The sequence below is a fragment of the Callorhinchus milii genome, unplaced genomic scaffold, assembly GCF_018977255.1.
Source record: "Callorhinchus milii isolate IMCB2004 unplaced genomic scaffold, IMCB_Cmil_1.0 Scaffold17, whole genome shotgun sequence".
NCBI lineage: Eukaryota > Metazoa > Chordata > Chondrichthyes > Chimaeriformes > Callorhinchidae > Callorhinchus > Callorhinchus milii.
In genome coordinates this window covers 5,504,117-5,524,453 of record NW_024704758.1, presented here as the reverse complement: position 1 = coordinate 5,524,453, position 20,337 = coordinate 5,504,117, and the positions used below count along the sequence as shown (strand labels likewise).

The following is a 20,337-nucleotide window of genomic DNA, read 5'->3' as shown; positions in this document are numbered from 1 at the left end:
AGTTGTGGAATGAGTGACCAATTTTATTTATTTTGGAGGGATTATAACCCTTGGAACGCAATACGCCAATTGAGTAACAACCATGTTCCTACTTACTGATAGGTTACCAGAGACGTATGGTGTAAAGAGAACTTGCTTAAGGTAACAATCTTTTGTCAGCCTGGCTCAGTTGGTAACACATTCACTTCGGATTCTAAAGATGTTGGTTCAAGCCCAACATCCAGACTTGGAACTCAAACAGCTTCACCTTTATCAAATAAATGATGATTAATTCCTATTTCAGCTGGTGCATATCAACGCTGTAGCAGTGATGGTTTAAGAGTTAATATCTCCTCAGTGTTGTTCAGCTAACTCCCCTTTGACTGCTCTCAATCACTCTCAGGTAAATAAGATATACTGTTTCCCAGTGATAAGAGTGACCCAAATCTTTCACAAACAATTCTTTTCACCTATCTGAAATGAATTGCACAATATGTTTAATTCACAAAGGTGTCTGTTCTGTTTCTAAGCTTCACTTAATTACATAGAGTGATTTCATCTCTCTCTCACTCACATAAAACACACACTCACCAATAGACACTTGACTGCTCAGATGTTCAAAACAAGCTGTAGATGGGGATAATGAAATGGCATTAAAGAGCCCAAACAAGACATGTGGAATCCTGCAGAGCACTCATCTCATAATCGAGAGGACTTAGGTTCAATCCCTGGGCAGGGCAAAACGTTAGACAAGTTTCCTTACTCCATATGCCTCTATTTACCTACAGTAAGTAGGAACCCGTTTGTTAGTTGATTGGCTGATCGCTTTTCCAGAAGTAATAATCCCTCAAAAACAAATGTGGTTACTCAATCAATGACTCTTTGTGGGACACTGCTGTTTCACCCACAAAATATACTGTCAATTCACTTTGCAGTATATGCTGTGAAGTGTTTTGAGACATCTCAAAGATGCGATAAAAGGCCATATCAAATGCAAGCATGATTATTAATATCACTATTAGGGTTTCGCTGGTTTGAATGGACATACCAGGAAAACAAAAAAATGACAGTTAAACTCCAAATTGGAGCCATTTGTAGCCCATGAAGCATCAATAGCATTATGCTGTCTGGCAAGCTTCCCACTGCCTATCCAGCTGGAACCACTCTACCCATTAAGGTTTAAGGTGCAGGGTTAACAAGAGCCAGTTGGGAAGGATCCCTTTGCCCTGTGACTATTCTGCCAGTTCATTTCCAAGGAGATCCCATTTCAGTCACAAACAGACCATGTTCAAGATCTTTCTGAGTGACTTAATAATAAAGATTGTCTGGAAAATATCTTACTTGAAGTTTGTTCATTTTAAACTCATTAATCTATTAATCAATTTCCAAAGGAAGCTTTTCCTGGTTTCCTGGCCAACAATCCCCCAAATAAAATCAGTTGTTCATTTCATGGTTGTTTGTGGGACATTGCTTTGTACAAATTGGCTGTCATGTTTGCCTACAAACATGGTCACTTCACTTTGCAGTAAATCCTGTGAAGTGCTTTGAGACATTAACAACATGACAAGGCACTATATGAAATGCAAGGATTATTATTATTACTTCAGAACTTGCAGGCTAAGTTCAACAGCCTGATTTTTACTACTTCTGTCATCTGTGTCTCTTAGCATTTTAATTGCCTTGATCACATCCTCCTCATTTGTCTTTTTCTAAGAAAACAATTCAGTTCCTTACGTCTCTTGGAACAATACACGAGGGAGAGGTTACAAAGGACAAGGATATAATTAGTGGCTAAAGTTTATATGTGACACAATGAGTCAATAAAAAAAAGAAGGGAGGGAAAGTGGGAAAGAGACTGGGGCAAAAGATAATAATTTGCTTTGCCCACAGAAATTATTGTAGTTCAGTGAGATTTACCAATACAGTCAAAGACTAGAAATACTTAACATGTTACGATAATTCTGCCTATAAACGGTGGCATGAAGAATCAAATCATTCCCTTGTGTATGAGGGTTCTGTAATCTATCTTACGCTAAAAATAGTCATGTTGTAGTTATAATGGGAGACATTATCTGTTGCTTCCTAACCAATGAAAACCCCAGTGCCAGCCAAGTGTGCTCAATACAGCACTTTCAGAACTGAGGCCTAGACAGCTCCAGTTCAGCTCCCAAGCAGGTTCAAAGCTACCATTCCCGTTAATAATAATAAATATAATCCTTGCATCTGATACAACGCCTTATCAAGTCACTGAGATGTCTCAAAGCACCTCACAGGATATACTGTAAAGTGGAGTGACTGTATTTTGTGGGTGAAATGAGGTAACACAATTGCACACAGCAATGTCCCATAAACAGTAAGTGACCGATTTTATTTGGGGAATGTTAGCCAGGACACTGGAAGAGAGAAACTCGCTTCTCTTTTTGAATAGTGCCATGAGATCTTTATCATCCACGCGAACAGAACGGACCTTGGTTTATTGTCTCATCCAAAGTTTTCATTGAAAATACATGGCTCAGTCACGGCAAGATCCTAGCAGAGAGTAGAGATGGGTCCCAGGTATCCTCTGGATGCAGGGATTTCACATTAAAGTTTGGATATATGTTTAGCAATATACAATTATTTTGCTATAGTGAGGCACAGAAAGTTTTAAAAAAATACATTTATAAAGTTTCCATGAAAGATTACAAGAGAGGTACAGTTGAAGAAGATCCTTCGAACGATTTAATTTCAATCTTCCAGAATACATACTCAGCTGCCCTTAATTCAATCCAGTGCCTTGGCTTTCACTGCTCCACCCGGTCAATCTTTACATAAAGAAAAACCTCAAGGTGTCTGTGCTAAAATTGCCCTTCACTCTCCTGAACCTGTATCTCTTCACCTGCTGCTTTGCAACATCTGAAAGGATGATATGAAGAACTCTAACTTCATACAAGAATCAGCTCAATTGCTCATTGCTTAATGTGATATGGCGAGTTACACTGTAGACTGATTGCAGTGATAACAATGCAATAAATAATATCACAAACTCAGTGATATTATCTCAATTAAGGTCAATTGTTCCCCAGGGAAAGTAATAATACAATAATAAATCACTGCAGGAATATGCTGCCTTCCAAGCCAGGAGAATATCACATTGGGACTTTGAGTGTACAGTCTAGACTGACACTCCATTGCAGTGCTGGTCCTCATCTTCAAAAACCTCTATGGTTTTGCTCTACCTCTGCCACCTCCTAATATCCTGCCAACCTGCCCGCTCCCTCACGCAGCGGACTCCGGCCTGCTTCACATCCCCGCCTCACTCGCCCCACCATTGGCAGGCAGGCTGTCAGCCACTCTGGCCCCATCCTCTGGAACTCCATCCCACAGTCCCTCTGCATCACCCTTTCCCTTGCCACCTTCAAGACCTCTGAACCCCGTCTTCGACTGTGCCTTCGGTCACCCTCCTTCCCTCTCGGCTCTCCACCCTCTCCGATCCCGACCCCCAGCTCGGGCCCTTGTCCAGCGCCTTGGGACATTCTCCCGATGTGAAAGACTCTATTCAAACGTAATTTTGTTGTTTTTGGGGTGTGCATCAGCAATTGTTGGAGGTGCCATCCTTTGGATGAGACTTTAAACTGAAGCATCCCTGCACCCGTTGATGCGGATGTTAAAGATCCCATGACCCTAATAGAAAACGGAAGAGACTTTCTTTCCCGATTTCCTAGTCAACAATCCCGAGATAAAACTGATCATTCATTTCATGGCAGTGTGTGGGATATTGCTGTGTGCAAATTAGCTGCTGCATTTGCCTACTTAAAAAATCCAGTCACTACACTTTACAGTAAATGCTGTGAAGCGCTTGGAGACATCCTCCTGATGTGAAAGACGATGTATTAAATGGAACGATTATTCTGATATTCTTGGAGAGAGATTGGTTTTATCACACACTTACCTGCACTGGCATGGCCCACAGGTTGGGAGAGAGAAAGAAAAACCACATCAGCTGGTTTGTATCTATGGCCACCAGGTTGCAGATCTGCCCCATTGTCATCTCCCCCATGGACATGTTTGAGGTCGACAGACGGAGAATCTTGTTGTAGATTTTTGTCTGAAATTTAAATAAAATAAATGAGACTTGTAATCTTTCTCACAATTTCACCAAGGTAAGAAACATATATAAAGAACATCTGCAATTTCTGGGAAATGAGCAAGAACCCAGCTCCAACTGTGCCCATCTACTGCAATAATATTATATTTCTGATTCAGCATTCAGTGGTGACAAGAGGCTGTAGGTTAGTGGTGGAAATACAAAGAAACTGGAATAAAGCCAATCTCAAAACATAGTTAGGATGGTGCAATGATTTTCCAAATTCCCCTCACACACAATCATAGAAGGACTTTGCAGCCTCATGAACTGTGACAATGCAAGGCTACCAACATTCATTTATGAAGCTACAGAGGTGCATTATTCACACATTAGAGTTAATTCTACTTAACCTTGGAATAGAACAGCAAATCCATCTTCTTACTACTGTGTAGAGTTTGAGTGTCAAATGTTCTGGGTAATCAACTGATACCATTCAGCAGCCAGTCTGTCAGTCATAGACTAACTGAGGCATAACCCATGAATACAAAATACGGTCAAACCACTTCACAGTATATCCTGTGAAATGCTTTGAGATATTTCCATGACAAGATAAGGCACATATCAAATGCAAGGATTATTATTATTATCTTCCTAATCTATGAGTAAGTAACCTCCCCTACATGAGAAGCTAAAACCTCTCACTGGGGGTANTTTTTACAATGTCAGTTACTTCGATCCATACAAATCGCACCCTACATTTAATTTCCTCCTACATAAAAGGAGGAAATTAAAATGAATGGAATAATGTTAGTAGACTTCAAAAGCAAATTGTTCAGTTACTTCAATGCATACACATTTTACCCCTGCCATAAAAGAAATTAAAATGAATAGAATAATGTTAGTAGAGTTCAAAAGCAAATCGTACTTTCATTCAAGAAATCAAACGAAAATATTAAATCCTCTGCAAAGCACAATTCTCGTACAGACCATGGAGTAAACCAGCTTGAAGCATTTCTTAGTTATCCTGAGTGAAGGTAGAAATCAATCGCTGCAGCAAGCAGTTTCACTGTGGCTCAGTTGGTAGCACTCTCACCTCTACATCAGAAGGTTGTGGGTTCAAGACCCACATCAGGACTTAGCTTAGACACGATGAGTTCTGACACTACAAGGCAGTGGTAGAGATTTGCTGCATTACTGGAGATGCCATACTTTGGATGAGATGTTAAACTGACCCCTTCAGACTATGATAATCCTTGCATTTGATATAGTGCTTTTCACGTCTTCTAGACGTCCCAAAGCTCTTCACAGAATATACTGTAAAGTGAATTGACTGTATATTTGTGGACAAAACTCAACATCCAATTGCGCACAGCAACGTTCCGCAAACAATCATGGATTGAGTGACCAAATTGTTGTTTTATTTATTTCCTTGAGGGATTATTACCAGGCACGTGGAGTAAGGAAATTTACCAAAGGTTTTACCCTGCCAGGTCTCTCATTTGCGAGGTGAGTGCTCTAACCACTGAGCTTCAGGACTCCAGTGGGATAGCTACAAGTCTATCTGTTCAGAAGGAAACTGAAGATCCTACGCTGCTATTTGAAAAGAGAGGGGAGTTTCTCCCAGTGTTTTGGGCAACAATCCCAGTTATTCACTTCCTGGCTGTTTGGGGGACACTGCTGTGAGCTAAGTACATGCCGCATTTGCCCACAAAACAGTCACTGCACTTTATGTGAAGAGCTTTTGAAGCACATTGAGACAGCTTCCAGATGTAAAAGGCATTGTATCAAATGGATAAGGATTATTATTATTTCAAGTGTTTATGGCTTGTGTTCACTTTATCACAAGGAACCAAAAGAAGTGTCAAGTTCAGCAGTAGGTCATGGATTTTACTATTTCAGGAAAAAGCATGCTAGTTAACACCAGCCTCATATGCGAACTTTCAAACTCTTAAAATAAAATCTATTGAGGGTAGTCAGGTAGAGCTCTTTATTTTCCATCTGGTGGTCCTGAAATAAAAACATTTACATGCAGCTCAGTCTATCACGCTCAATTTGATCACTTCAACCAAAAAAATCTAATTGCCTCTCAAATTGGTTCACGTAATCTAATCTGCCTGAGCCCACCTGCCTGGACAATCAATTCTGCATGTGCCCCATTCTCTTTGCAAGGTTATTAAGTCTAAAGTGTCTACTCTCCTTCCCTGAGCTTTAGTCCCATTACAGAACCATTGCCTGGCAAGATATGTGCAGCTCTTTAAGAGAAGAGTGTACCTGGTGGTACCTTGTCTAAGACTCAAGCCTTGCTCAGTGGAAAGCTATTCAGATTCTGCTGGTTTGCAGGTTTAGCAGGAGAGTTAATAGGATGAAAAGATCAGATAATAATAATAATAATAATAATCCTTGCATTTGATATAGCGCTTTTCACGTCGGGAGGACGTCCCAAAGCGCTTCACAGAACACACTGTAAAGTGAATTGACTGTATATTTGTGGGCGAACGCGGCAGCCAATTGCGCACAGCAATGTCCCACAAACAGTCGTAGATTGAATATGACCAATTTATTATTGTTTTTGGTTTTGGAGGGATTATTATTAGGCTCTGTGTGGAGTAAGGAAACTTGCCCAAGGTTTCGCCCTGTCTGGAATTGAACTCAGATCTCTCACTTGCAAAGCGAGTGCTCTAACCACTGAGCTACAGGACTCCATATGAAGAGGGGGCTTTGACAAGCAGCATTGCAGGGTGCCTGGTCTGATAGAAGGAAAACAAGAGTCAAAATACTGCAACAAGAAAGGGAGAAAAGAGACCAATTGGCAGAAACCATCCCAAGAGGAAATATCTTAGCAACACGACAAATTCTAACCTGAATAATCAATCAGTACCTGGATGGCTCCTCGTAGGTTAATTCCAGTTTCTATGGCAACGTAGTATGATGCCTGGAGAAATGTCCTTTGGAGAAGCAGGGCCAGAAATAAAAGGACAGCGAGGACATAGGCATTGGCCAGGAATTCCTGGGACGAAATGAAGTAAACTCCCTGCAGTTTGACCTGCGAAGGAAGAGCAGGGGCTGTGAGTAATGCATCACATTCCACATTACAAAATATAGTATTTTAGACATTCTGTTTTTTAATAATGTGTTGGCACCAAAGGAAGTCCTTTTGCCACTGCAAATCCCAAGTCAACTCAAAGGGACAGTAGTTTATTACTGGGACCCCAACCTATCCGCTTTGCTGTATTGAAGACCACTTATAACAATGCAATCCTGAAAACCACATGCAATTCAGTGTTCCGAATTGAAAACTAATCCCTAAACTATTCTAGCATCAATCAAGGCTTTTGCTGTGAAATGTCAGGCTGACTAAGCCCACTACAAGTGCTTTTCATGACAGTAATTATTTTGTCCCCACATTACAATGGAAACTTACAACAGCGCTGACCTTTCTCTTCTATAGATTGAAACAAGACATGCACTTCTAAAATATTACTTTACAGTCATATGATGTAATCAGTACAGGTAAGAGAGCTACCAACTGAGCTAGTCTGGCACAAAAGGGATTAGGAATAGGGAAACAATAATCCTTGCATTTGATACAGCGCCTTTTACATCAGTAGGAAGTTCCAAAGCACTTCACGGGATTTAATATAAAGTATTCTATTTCAGTAGCCAATCCATGCACAGCAATGTCCCACAAAGTCATATGTGGAAACACTATTTTGATGAGCGACTGGTAAATCTATGGAACAGGCTCCCTAGGGAGTCTGTGGAAGTAGAAAGTGTCGATTCTTTCAAATGCAAATTAAGATAGATTTCTTTTAGGAAATAATATTCTTGGATACAGTATATGAGTAGTTCCAGACAAGACATGTGCATGCGACTCCCAGGATGGTGGGAGGTGAACTGGATGGACATTGGTCTTTGATCCTCTAGCATTTCCTAAGTTCCTATAATTCTCCTCTATCACTTCAATGTTTCTGAAATCAAACTGGCTCAGTAGGTAGCACCTCCAACAATAATAGCACTCTTCCAACATTGCACTGCCGTGTCAGCCTAGATTGTGAGTAACACCTTCACTTTGAATAATACCTCTAAATGCTTTACAGACATGGGGGTGGAGTAAGGGAAAGATGGTGGGGGTTGGTGGGAGGGTGTTGGCAGGTGACCACAGATGCAGCCAAAGAAATAGGGTTTCAGATGGGATTTCAAGACAAATAGAGGTGAGACAGAAAGGCAGAGAGAGAGAATTCCAGAGGTTGCCGGTGGTTCAGATGAAGGTTCAGCTATCAATGGTGTCAAGCTGAGGAGTGGGGTAAGAGAAGATCACAGTGGTAGGGAGGTGGTACTAGCATGAAGAGATTTACAGGTGAGGGGGAGGACCTTAAAGTTGAAAGGTAGCTTGAACCCCACTGTACCTGAGGTCGGAAGGTTTTGTTTTCATCGCTCAGGTGATGTACAATCCCAGAGATGCACAGAGGGCCTGCGAATCCCAGTAAGTCGGCCATGATGCGGAATGTACTGCTGAGGACGATGGGACGCCCGAACGCCTGCCGTAACACTCGCCAAATCAGCTTTGAGCCCTGGGGGCCAATGGAGGTCTTCTTCTACAATAGACAGAAGCACATTCAACGTTAAAGCAAGCGCATAGTACGATGCATTTTAATAGTCAATTCCTTAACGTAGCAAATCATATCAAGTAAAATACCGTGGGATTGTGTTATAAGGCGGTAGTTGGGGTTCGTAAAATTCTAATCCCCATTATAACACAGTACTTGGCAACACCAGAGACGACACTGCGCATGCCGACTCCATCCCCACGTGAAATCCCGCTGTCACATTTCATACCCGTCGTCGCCCACTTTGTGTTCAGGTAGGAAAATGTTTTGGAGCACAAACCGCGTTATAGGTAAATGTGCGTTTTAGCAAAGTGGTTTGGAACCAAGTTCAATGGTATTTGCATTCGATACCACAGCTTACGTCACAAGGTCTCAATGCACTTCATACATTGTTTTCAAGTCACTTATCTGAGCATATACAGTAATTTGCTTTTAAGCACAACGACTGATTCTGTGTAATTAATCATTGCAGCTAATATGCACCAACAAGGTCTAAAACCAGCTGTGAGGTGGAAATTTAATGCATTGACATTTTGGTGAGTTCGGATGAGGGGGGAATATTGGCCAAGAAACTGGGAACTCATCGTTGAAATGGTATCCTTCTAACATGGACCTGAATCACTAGTACAGGATTTCAGCACAGATCCCATATTTCAGTGGTGGCTTTACCTGAGCTATTGCAGAAGCAGCATTGCTTTTGAAAACTATGTACCTTTAAGAATGTACTTCCGTATTTTAATTTTAAGCATGTAATAAATATACTCATTTTCAATTATTTAAGTGAATATTTGGAGATTTACATTTCAAGTGTAAAACAAGTCCAGCTTCCAAATTATATTCAATTGAAGTGTGTGCAATAATATAGTATAAATGTAAAGAAAAACCTTGTATTTCAAAAAGCACCTGTAACATGTGCAAGATGTCTGAAATCATTTCGCAGGATTTAATATGCTTTGTCAGTGAATGTAGATCTTCGTGTACAGGTTTTTCTTGAAGTCAATGTACATCTGTGTGTGTGGCTATCAAAACCTGCAAAGAGCCTTTTCTGTTCTGAAGGCTGATATAATACAAAACGCAACTGAAAATGAAAGCCTTTTGGGTGTGAAATTAGTTCAGCTGCAAAATATTGGGCATAATCAGTGAAATTTAAGAGGGTGTTGTTTAAGTAATATTTTGATACATTTTTCTAGCAATTATGGACACAAGCACAGACACTGCATTATTGTTTTGAAAGAAGTTGGACTCATTATTTAGCACTGCAGTGAATGTCTGAGGAATTAAACCGAGCGAGACCCTGTCATAGGAGGATTTATGTTACATGTTAAGTTTCTTCTTAAGTGTATTGATGCTTTCGGATTCACCCACAGCTTCTGGCAGAGACACCCTCTGGATTGAGAAGTTCCTCCTAAACTCCCTTTTAGATCTGCTCCAGGGTGTTTCATATTTATGCCTCCTCAATTTTGACTCACCAACAAGTAGATACAGCCTGTTAATGTCATGAGCCTTGAATGTGAAAAAGGCTTCCCTCATTGACGCAGGGGTTGCTTGATTAATTCCTCGAATCTCATGCTCCCTCTGACATGACGTGACAATGTAATTAGATGCACGAGAGGCAAAGATAACACGTGTATTCAGTTTGTATTGCTACTTAAGTGAGTTAATGCATAAAATTTACACATGATAAAGAGGACCATATCGTTAACAGGGGTGGAGGGAGATGGGGGATTTGAAGCTTCTTCTAACCTGGCATTCCTCGTCCTGAGAAATTGGTCTTACATGCAGAGAATGAATGAGTATTATTGCATGTACAGGGTGTAGGGCAGTGAGAAACTGATGGCAACGTGTATTGCCTGCCTTAGTTTATTTGGAGGCAAAACGCAGATTCTCGCTCTCTAGGCCAACCACAATGGCTATGAAGAGGCCTTCAACAAAATTGATCTCTGCCTATTCATCCATTCGTCATGAGTAATGAAATCCTTTACCTTTTGTGCGTCATAAGCGTCCTTCAAGTCGATGTAATTGGTGGCGGCCCTCATTGCGAAAGGAAGCTTGCCGATGGCCTTCAGGTCAATCGGCCGCTTGTGTGCAGTTGTGATGAAGGTGTTCATCCACCAGTAAGTACCTTTGGACAGCAGGTTGACAAAGGGCTGTAGGAATCGCACCCCCAAATCCTGTAGGTCCTCTGGAGGTTTCACCTCCCGTGAATGCTTGTAGAAGATGTAACGCTAAGATAGTACAAACAACCCAGTCAGCAATATTAATCCTTGCATTTGATATAGCACCTTATCAAGTCTTCGAGCTGTCTCAAAGCACTTCACAGAAAATACTGTAAAGTGAACTGACTATATTTTGTGGGTGAAAAGTGGCAGCCAATTGAGCACAGCAGTGTCCCACTAACAGTTATGAATTGAATGGCCAAATTACTATTTTGAATTATTTATTTTTTGAAGGCATTATTACTCCCAGAATAGCAATCCACCAATCACAAACAACCGGATTTTATTTACTGCTAAGTAAACAGAGGCATGTGGAGTAAGGAAACTTGCTCAATGTTTCGCCCTGTTTGGGAAACAAACCCAAGTCCTCTCGCTTGCGAGACAAGTGCTCTAACCAATACACTAAGACTTCACTTCTCCTAAAAACAGCCAAGGGAAGCATGTTGGGAGCTTATCACATCAGCAGTCTGAGCAGAGCAAATTCACAGCCTCTGGCAATTGATCTCAGAATTGTTAACATCCTTTTGTAGCCATCAACTGATGTCTGACATCAAAAACTTCACTGAAAGCAGCCTGGAATAGAATTCTCTGAATATTATAGTAATCCTTGCATCTGATGCAACACCTTTCATGTTGGCTCCCAAGCCTTTGCTAGTGTCAGTCTTGTTATGTTTGCACTAAATCATCCCAAGGCAACTCCAACACTAGTTTCCCCTTTCTCCCTATGGAGAAGCCCCTTCTGCATTTCCCTCTGTCACTGAAGTGAAGACCAGACACATGCAAGGTAAAGAAGAACCCGAGACATTACAGCTAACCAATTCACACACTTTACACTACCTTCCTCTTTCCTTGGCAGCCTGCAGAGATATGCATAGTAGAAATGTCATAGGGTACTAAGCTTAGGGTAGAAGTAACTTGACAGAGGTTGCCTGAATTCACATCTCCAGGCACAAGAAGTATTGCTGAAGCCTGTAATGTTCCCTGCAGTCATGACCAGCAATTAAATGTAAACCGATCAAACTTGAAGAATACTTTATCAAAATGCTTTTCGCACTAAATTATTTGCAAAGTAATTTGAAAATATCTCTCTTGCAATGCTGAGTTTATTGGCTCTGCACTTTGGAAAGTCTGTGCTGTTGGCAATACCCATCCGAAGTGGACAAATAACAAGCCCTTGTAATACCATTTCTGCTCTAAGGTCAATTTGATTTCTTGTTTCTCTCTCGATACAAAGGCCATCAGATATACAAGAAAGACTGCTTCCATTTGATATGCTGCTGTATTTCAGGTGTATTATACAGTTCTATTTCCACATGGTGTGCAATGGATTACATTGTCCTGGATGTTTGAACTTCCTTTTACTTCCCCAATTTATAATTTGACCTCTTTAGTTTAGTACACAAGTGCATCTGACATTACTGAGTGGTCACTGTTGATCACAACAGAAATTGGAATGATGTTCAGATATCTAAGAGATTTCTTTGGATTCCTGTAGGCCAGGCAGAACACAAGGCTTCCTAATTGTTAGAATCCTTAAGAGAAAGTCACCAGCATTTCTTCTCAGTCTAACAAGTACGACCAATTTAGAAAGTATCTCAGGCTGAACTATAAAGGCATCTGGACCAAAATAGAAAGTCAGGGACAGAATTGGATCGGAAATCATTTCAATCCTTATATTTGGAGGCATAAGAGCAGGCCTCAGATCAAAGCCAGTGACTTCAGTAACAAGAAACATTGTTAAAAATATATGTATGCAAGAATCAATTGCAAGGATTTTATTTAGTTACTTATAACAGTGTTCTATGTTTATTTAATGAATCAACTGCCAGATGGGGATAAGTGTATATTTTAATGAAGCCACTGGTGTGTGAAATACAATCATATTAAAATGCAGCCTTTGAAAAGTGGTGAACAGTCGTGTGCAAGCTTGGGGGAAACATAGCAATAAAGCAGAATTGGAATTACAGCACGTAATTCAATACTTCTGCAGCTGTCGCTCTAGTAAATAAATACACTCAACAGCACATCTCCCACACCCAGTCTCCAGGCTGCTATAACTGGTTTGAAATGGACAAGATCTGTATCAGGAACCTCCTAGGGCTCAGATTTAGATTCACCTTAGACCGAAGACTTGCTACGCTTCTTCCCTCAGCACTATGCCAGCTTAATGTAAGAATCATCCTCAGGGCCCAGGACATATGAACACACAGTACAATGTGTGTTTCGCCCACAAAACATACAGTCAATTCATTACAGTATATTCTGTGAAGCGCTTTGAGATGTCTTGAAGACTTGATAAGGCGCAATATCAAATGCAAGGATTATAATATGTCCAACTGGCAGTGCCCTTACCAAGTGAATGTGGATGTCGCTGGATTTTATTTAAATTCCTGCACTAGGAATGTTACTGAAATGCAAAAAAAAACTATTCAGCCTGTTAACTCTATACATTTTCATGTGTCAACCTGGCTCAGCCGGTTGCACGCTCGCCTCGGAGGCCAATGTTGTGGGTTCAAGCCCCACATTGGGATTTTGAACTCACATAGTCTAAGATGACATTGCAGAGACAGACACTGCCCACACCCACTTACCCGCACTCTGATGACGTTGATTTCCACCACCAATAGCATCCCATATAACACGACCAGCAGTGCAGCAATGCAGAAGCGGAGCTGGCTCAACCCAATGCCCAGCTCACAAAACTTGGCAAATTTTATTGTTTTTGTGATGAAGGCAATAGTCCAGTAGCCCAGCAAGGCTGCAAGGTAAAGGAACACCATTCTTAGCATCCCAACTAAGCCAAAAATAGAGCAAATGCCAGAATTGACACAGTTAATGAAGTTTTCTGTTAAAGAAACCAGAAACATAAGGCCTTGAGGGGAAATATCTTGGTTTGTATCTTCAAGTTCTTGCTATTATAGCTTACAATAATAATCTTTGCATTTGATATAGTGCCTTATCATGTCTATGAGACATCTCAAAGGCTTCACAGAATATACTGTGAAGTAAATTGACTGTATATTTTGTGGGCGAAATTTAGCAACCAATTGTAGCCAATATACTAGATTATAAAGTCTAATTATTTGTACTAAGCTTCAGTGGTAAAGACTACTTTGTGCTAAGTTTAGGAAGAATTTCTTCATGCAGAGGATGGCAACAATGTGGAACTCACTGCTGGAAGGTTTGTGTGGAGTACAAACACTGACATGGACTAGTTAAGCCAAATGGCCTATTTCCATGCTGATTGACTGTGTATCTGTATACAAAAAAGGATATCAATACAGTCTTTCAAAGAATTTGAAACCCAGATTCCCTAGTTATTTGTCCCTGCAAACCCTTTTTTTTAATATCAAAGATGTTAAGTTTTGTGATAGACCTCAGGCTTTTAATTACCATCTATGAGGTTTCAGTTTTATTGGAGTAATACATACAGGTGAGAGGACACACACGTACACGCGGATGTGAAGGTCACTTAATATCAGGGATTTACAACTTCGCTGCTCACTGAATCTCTACTAGTGGTTTGTGAGGCTATGTGAATCCAAGGGAGGAGGAAATCACTGCCCGTTTTTTCCTATATTTCCTTTCGCCCACAAAATTTACAGCCAATTCACTTTACAGTATATTCTGCGGAGCTTTTTGAGATGTCTTGAAGATGTGATAAGGTGCTATATCAAATGCAAGGAGTATTATTAATATTTATTAATTCCCATAAAACAAACCAGCCTGCACATGCTTCCATCTAACTTTAATTTAAAGGGTTAAAATAATCACTGCATATTGTGTCCACGTCTTGCTGGATTAAAACTTTTGCTTCAGAGGATTCGGTTGGGATTTGACCAATTGTTGCGCCGAATACTTTTTTTGATGAATGTTTCTAGTTCAATTCTTCAATACTTAACGGATAAATTTAGGGTTGGTTCTTAACCCTGTATGAGCCAAAGCCCTGACAGATCCAAATACTCTGCGAAATGAGTTACTTTATGTTGTGGGCAGAAGGCAGGCATTTGTGGCTCTTTCTTAACACGAGAAGCCATTCAATTAAAAGTACATAGTCACTACACTGGGTGTGGGTATGGTGGGTGGGGGGGAGGCGAGAGGTTGGGAAGAGCACCACAAGTGATTGATGATTAACGAATATCGTTGCTAATTCAGGAATATGAATACAATTGCAGGGTTTTCTTAGCCCATTCCATCTGCTAATTAAAACTTTAAATAAAAACTTTCATTTGGTCCCCTGGCTGACAATGCCCCAAATAAAATTGGTGGCTGTTTATGGGACAGTCATATGTGCAAATTGGCTGCCACCTTTGCCTATGAATTATACAGTATCACGCATTACAGTAAAATCCTGTCAGGCACTTTAAGATGCCCTCTTGATGTGAAAAGTACAGTATTAAATGTAAAGATTTACAGTCTTTACATTTAATACTGTACTGTACTCCAAGACACTACCCAGTGTGAAGAGCACTATACAAGTTAGTGCTGATTATCTCAAGTCAGGTGGGTGTCACAAAGTGCTTCATGGGATTTACTGAAAAGCGTAGCGAATGGATTATTTTGGAGACGGATCGTGACAGCCAATTTGCACACAGCAATGTTCAGCAGTTGTCACAAGGAACAACTTTTTTTTAAAAAAGTTGAAAAATAAGCACTGCATATCTTAGTCACTATTCCTCACCTTCTGGCAACAGCAATGACTACAAAAACACTATTTACATTTATACAGCATCTCTCATTTTGAAAGGATGACTTAACGTGTTTAAAACAACCAGGTAGTATAGTACTCATTAGGCAAGCATTGCCTTACCTGTCAGGGCTTTGACTCACTGATGCAGCAGGGCAGTAATAACACAACCACAACAACTTGTATTTATATAATGCCTTTCCTCTTCGGGAGGATGACTCAAAACTTTCTCCGACCCACGGTGAGTCCCTTTACAGCCACATTCAGGTGGCCTGGATATAGATACTTTTAACTATTAGATTAAATCTACAATATATCATCTCATGATGTAGGTTAGTACAATGTTCAACCACTATGATCTGTTACACTATCAGTCACTCAGAGATATCGTTGTGTACCATAGTGATGGTTAAGGTTGATACCATCCTTCAGCAGTGGACAACACAAGTTATTTCAGGAGCATTGACGTGCTTCTGCCAGCCTGACCATGTGCAGAGAAAGAGAGAGACAGTCTCTTCTTAAAGGGACAGTTCAACAGAATTCATATTAATAGTCTACAGGTTCACGTGCCAAGAAGCAGCTTTGGCTACAAATTACGGCTATACAGGCAATGAGCCTTTAAAGAACATAATCAGTTGGTCATTATATGGTATCCAGTTGACCCTTTAGTTGTGATTGTGCCATTAACGGGTGCCCAAGGGAGTGCACTTATTGACTGCTTAATTAGTTCAACCCAACAAAAGTGCCTCGTTTAACAAAGATCTCAGCCATTTCTGTCTAAATATTGGCAGAAAGAAACTCATTCATGAAACTCACTCTGTGTAGATGTGAAGCATACCTCCAATACTTTGCAAGAACTGGCAGTGCAGGGCGACCCTGGTATAAGCTTTTGGTTTAAGGGTAGGTTTGCTTGTGGTACAGCGCAATGGTCCTGTGTACCTGCACTATCTACAAATACCAACCAGCTTTCCGCACAAAAACAAAGTTCAAACATCACTGGAATCACTTCCTATGTACCAGAAGCACTGCTGATGTCACTTCATACAGGAATAACGATAATCCTTGCATTTGGTATTGCAGCTTTCACACCAGGACCACATCTCAAAACGCTTCACGGGACATACTGTAAGGTCGTTATTGTTTTGTGAGCGAACGATAGCAGTGCCCGAAAAAAAAAGCAGTACAAGTCTATCAGCACTACAAAGAGACATACCTAGTAATAGTTTGGGAAAGTTTGATGTTTCGATGTTGTGATAATAAACAATCGAAGTGACGGCAGCCATGAAGCCCATGCCAGCTGGCATGTAGAGGTGCAGATGACTGGATTCCGAAAACCTGAGATCACACAAACAAAAGGTCAACTTACCAAAAATGTTACCACAATGCATTTGTTTCTAAAAGAATCAGTGTTCCACTATTCTTAAGATGATTCTTAAAATAACTTTCCTTATAACTGCATTGCCCAGTTATAGAGCAATGGAGTCCTGTTATAGTGGATTGCTATAGTCGAATCCTGTAGCATATTAGTTAGAGCACTCACTTCCCAAGTGGGAGGACATGGGTTCAATTCCCGGGCAGGGCAAAACATTAGGCAAGTTTTCTCATTTCACACACCTCTGTTTACCTAGCAGTAAGTATGAACCCAGTTGTTAATGGATTGGCAGATTGTTTTCCTGGAAGGATGAGAATGGACCGAAAGGTCCCCTTCACCTGAACCTTTTGTGTGATCATCTGATATAAATTCTCTTTTCTTTTACAAGAAAATTCAGTGATGGTTATCCCAGAAATGAGATGGCAAGTACAGATTTCAAGGAATATAGCAGGAAGGTAGAGCTAGGATAGATTATGGTACACGGGCCATAGAATGGTAAGGTGGAATGGGCTTGATGGGATGAATTCTGTTCCTAATTCCCTGTTCCTTTGGGATTCCTGATGATAGTTAGTGGATCCCCCAATAACAATATTTGCAGTTAATAAAGGGTCTCGTCACTTTGTTGAGACGTCTCAGAGCACTTTACAGGATTTCATGCGGGTAAACCTCTATATATTTGAAAAGATGTGCAGCCTAGTCAAGACTTCACATCAAGGTTGTATGCATCCTCCCATGGGAAAGTTATCCATTACACAATATTGAACCAGACTTCTGTCTGAGTCAAGAAATCTTTCTGCATTACTGGCAATGCTTGCCATGGGTCCAGTTTGCCCTCAAAGTGAACACACTACCCATTATTTTAGAGACTATTTCTCTTTCGCAGGTGAGGGGGTGGGGCTCAACACAGGAATAATAATCCTTGCATCTGATATAGCATCTTATCAATTGTTAGAGACGTCTCAAAGCGCATCACGGGATATACTGTGATGTGAATTAATTGTATATTTTAAGGGCGAACCGCAGCAGCCGATTGTACATAATCAGCACCAATCAATGCTTTTCTCTCCTTAGAAATGATGGGGCTTTTATGTTAGCACAGCTCAGAGTTAAGAGCAGGTTCATATTAAGAGAGAATGGCACCAGTGAGATGAAATACAATAGCACTATTAGTTTGAAACCTCAGAATCCGTCTTCAAAGGGAAGCCTTGCAAAATGTGCAAGTTACACTTTGTCAGGCTACATTTCACATGGTGTTGTAATAACCTTCTAGTACTGGCATAATATTCTGCTCAATTCTGTAATATTTTGATTGTTGTTCTGCACACGTTTAACTAAATATGTGGGTAGCTGGTGATTTCTTTTGGCAACAATCTTATTTGTGCGTGTGATTTGGAGGGGTGATATGAAGGAGTTTCTTCAGTAGGTTAATAACGTGAAGGTGAATCACATGCTCAGTCACACTGCAGGGAAGAGGGGGATAGAACCCGCTTGGTCTAGGTACACAGACACAGAGAAAAAGAGAAACACACACTCAGAGACACACAGACAGAGACTCAGAGACGCACACACACAGACAGAGACTCAGAGACGCACACACACAGACAGAGACTCAGAGACGCACACACACAGACAGAGACTCAGAGACGCACACACACAGACAGAGACTCAGAGACGCACACACACAGACAGAGACTCAGAGACGCACACACACAGACAGAGACTCAGAGACGCACACACACAGACAGAGACTCAGAGACGCACACACACACATAGACTCAGAGACACAGACTCACACACAGACAGACACAGAAAGAAACACAGACAGACAGAGACTCAGTGACACACACAGACAGAGACTCAGAAACGCACACACAGAGACACACACACACACACACACACAGACTCAGAGACACACACACAGACAGACTCCGAGAGACACACATACACAGACGGACACTCAGAGAGACACACACACACACACACACACAGACAGACAGACAGACAGACACACACAGACAGACTGACAGACTCTGAGAGACACACACAGACAGACTCAGAGAGACACACACACACACACACAGACTCCGAGAGACACACACACACAGACAGACAGACTCAGAGACACACAGACGGACAGAGAGACAAACGCAGACTCAGCAAGTGAGTGAGAGTGAGAGTGAGCGAGAGTGAGAGAGAGAGAGAGTAAAAATAGCACCAACAGACCGAGCCGTAAACCACACTCACCCGTCCGAAACGATGCCCTCCGCAATCTCGCACACCAGCACGAACAGGAGAATAAAAGTGAGGATCCATCGCAGGTTGTGGCCCGGGAAGTGCAGCCAAGTGCTGTGGTGGATGTGCACTTTGGAACTTTGACTGCCCCATCCTTTCAAAACACGGGGAGAGAGGGAGAGAGGGAGAGAGAGAGAGAGAGGAGAGAGGGAGAGAGAGAGAGATTGCAGTGGAAATGTCACATGCGGAATAAAAAAAAATGCATTTGTACAATTTTCTCTCTGGGATTTTTTTTTTTTTTTTGAGAGGTGGGTGGGGGAGGGAATGGGGAGGGGGGAGGGAGTTGGGGAGGGGGAATGCAAACAAAATAAATGACCGCAAACGCGTAAAATAAAACGCTCGTGATTTTGCAGGAGGAGGGAGGGGGAGTGGGGGGGTTTGGGGGGGAGGGGAGTGGGTGGTGGGAGTGGGGGGGGGAGTGGGGGGTTTGGGGGTGGTGGGGGGGGGGGGAGAGCTTACCTATAAATAGGATGGGGAAGGTGATGAAGAGCAGGAATACGTGTGGGACCACATTGAGCGCGTCCACGAAGCAGCCGTTGTTGAGGACCCCCTGGTCCACGTTGTAAGCCGCCGTGTCGTTGTCATTGCCACAGAAAGCCAAGGACATGGTGGCACTGGGGGTCTGAGCACAATCCACGGAGGAGGAGGAAGGAGGAGGAGGAGGGGGGGGGGGGGGGCAACAAGAAGAAAGGAGAGAAAAAAAGGTTTAGCGCATTCTCAGGAAGGAAAACACATGTCTATCGTTGAAGGGAGGGAAGAGGGGGTGTGGGGGTGTGGGGGGTTGGGGTTGGTGGTGGGGTGGGGGTGGGGGTGGGGGGGTAAAGGGATGAGGATCGCAGACGGGACGAGCTGTGAATGAACTGACAGCGATCTCCTGACTGACGAGTGCGGAGATCCATTCCTCTCATTTACATCAGTGACTGACAGTGACTGTGTGACTGTGACTGACTGACCCCCCGGTCCCAACTTGGGGGATCGAGTTGTGTGGGTCTGAGTAGGTTTGCAGAGCCGCCCCCGACACAGTCAGCCCTGCACACAGCCACCAACCCCCCAACCCCCCTCCATACACCCACCCACACCCCGGGAGACCCGACACCCCCCACACCCCCCCCCCCCAC

At 42.0% G+C, this 20,337-nt stretch overlaps 1 protein-coding gene across 6 annotated transcripts in view; it reads right to left on the bottom strand.

Moving 5' to 3' along the window:
• abcc8 (ATP-binding cassette, sub-family C (CFTR/MRP), member 8) overlaps positions 1 to 19,871 on the bottom strand; it is a 64,284-nt gene extending 44,413 nt beyond the window's left edge. For all 6 annotated transcript variants that reach the window (XM_042341325.1, XM_042341327.1, XM_042341329.1 and 3 more), the window contains exons 1-8: positions 19,679 to 19,871; positions 19,172 to 19,313; positions 16,769 to 16,890; positions 13,460 to 13,626; positions 10,635 to 10,877; positions 8,452 to 8,640; positions 6,924 to 7,088; positions 3,911 to 4,066 (exon numbers count right to left, since the gene is read on the bottom strand). In XM_042341325.1, the coding sequence (XP_042197259.1) occupies positions 3,911 to 4,066; positions 6,924 to 7,088; positions 8,452 to 8,640; positions 10,635 to 10,877; positions 13,460 to 13,626; positions 16,769 to 16,890; positions 19,172 to 19,313; positions 19,679 to 19,826 (1,332 nt within the window). In that variant the 5' untranslated portion in view covers positions 19,827 to 19,871. The remainder of the gene's footprint in view (positions 1 to 3,910; positions 4,067 to 6,923; positions 7,089 to 8,451; positions 8,641 to 10,634; positions 10,878 to 13,459; positions 13,627 to 16,768; positions 16,891 to 19,171; positions 19,314 to 19,678) is intronic.
• Between the last annotated feature and the right edge of the window lie 466 nt (positions 19,872 to 20,337).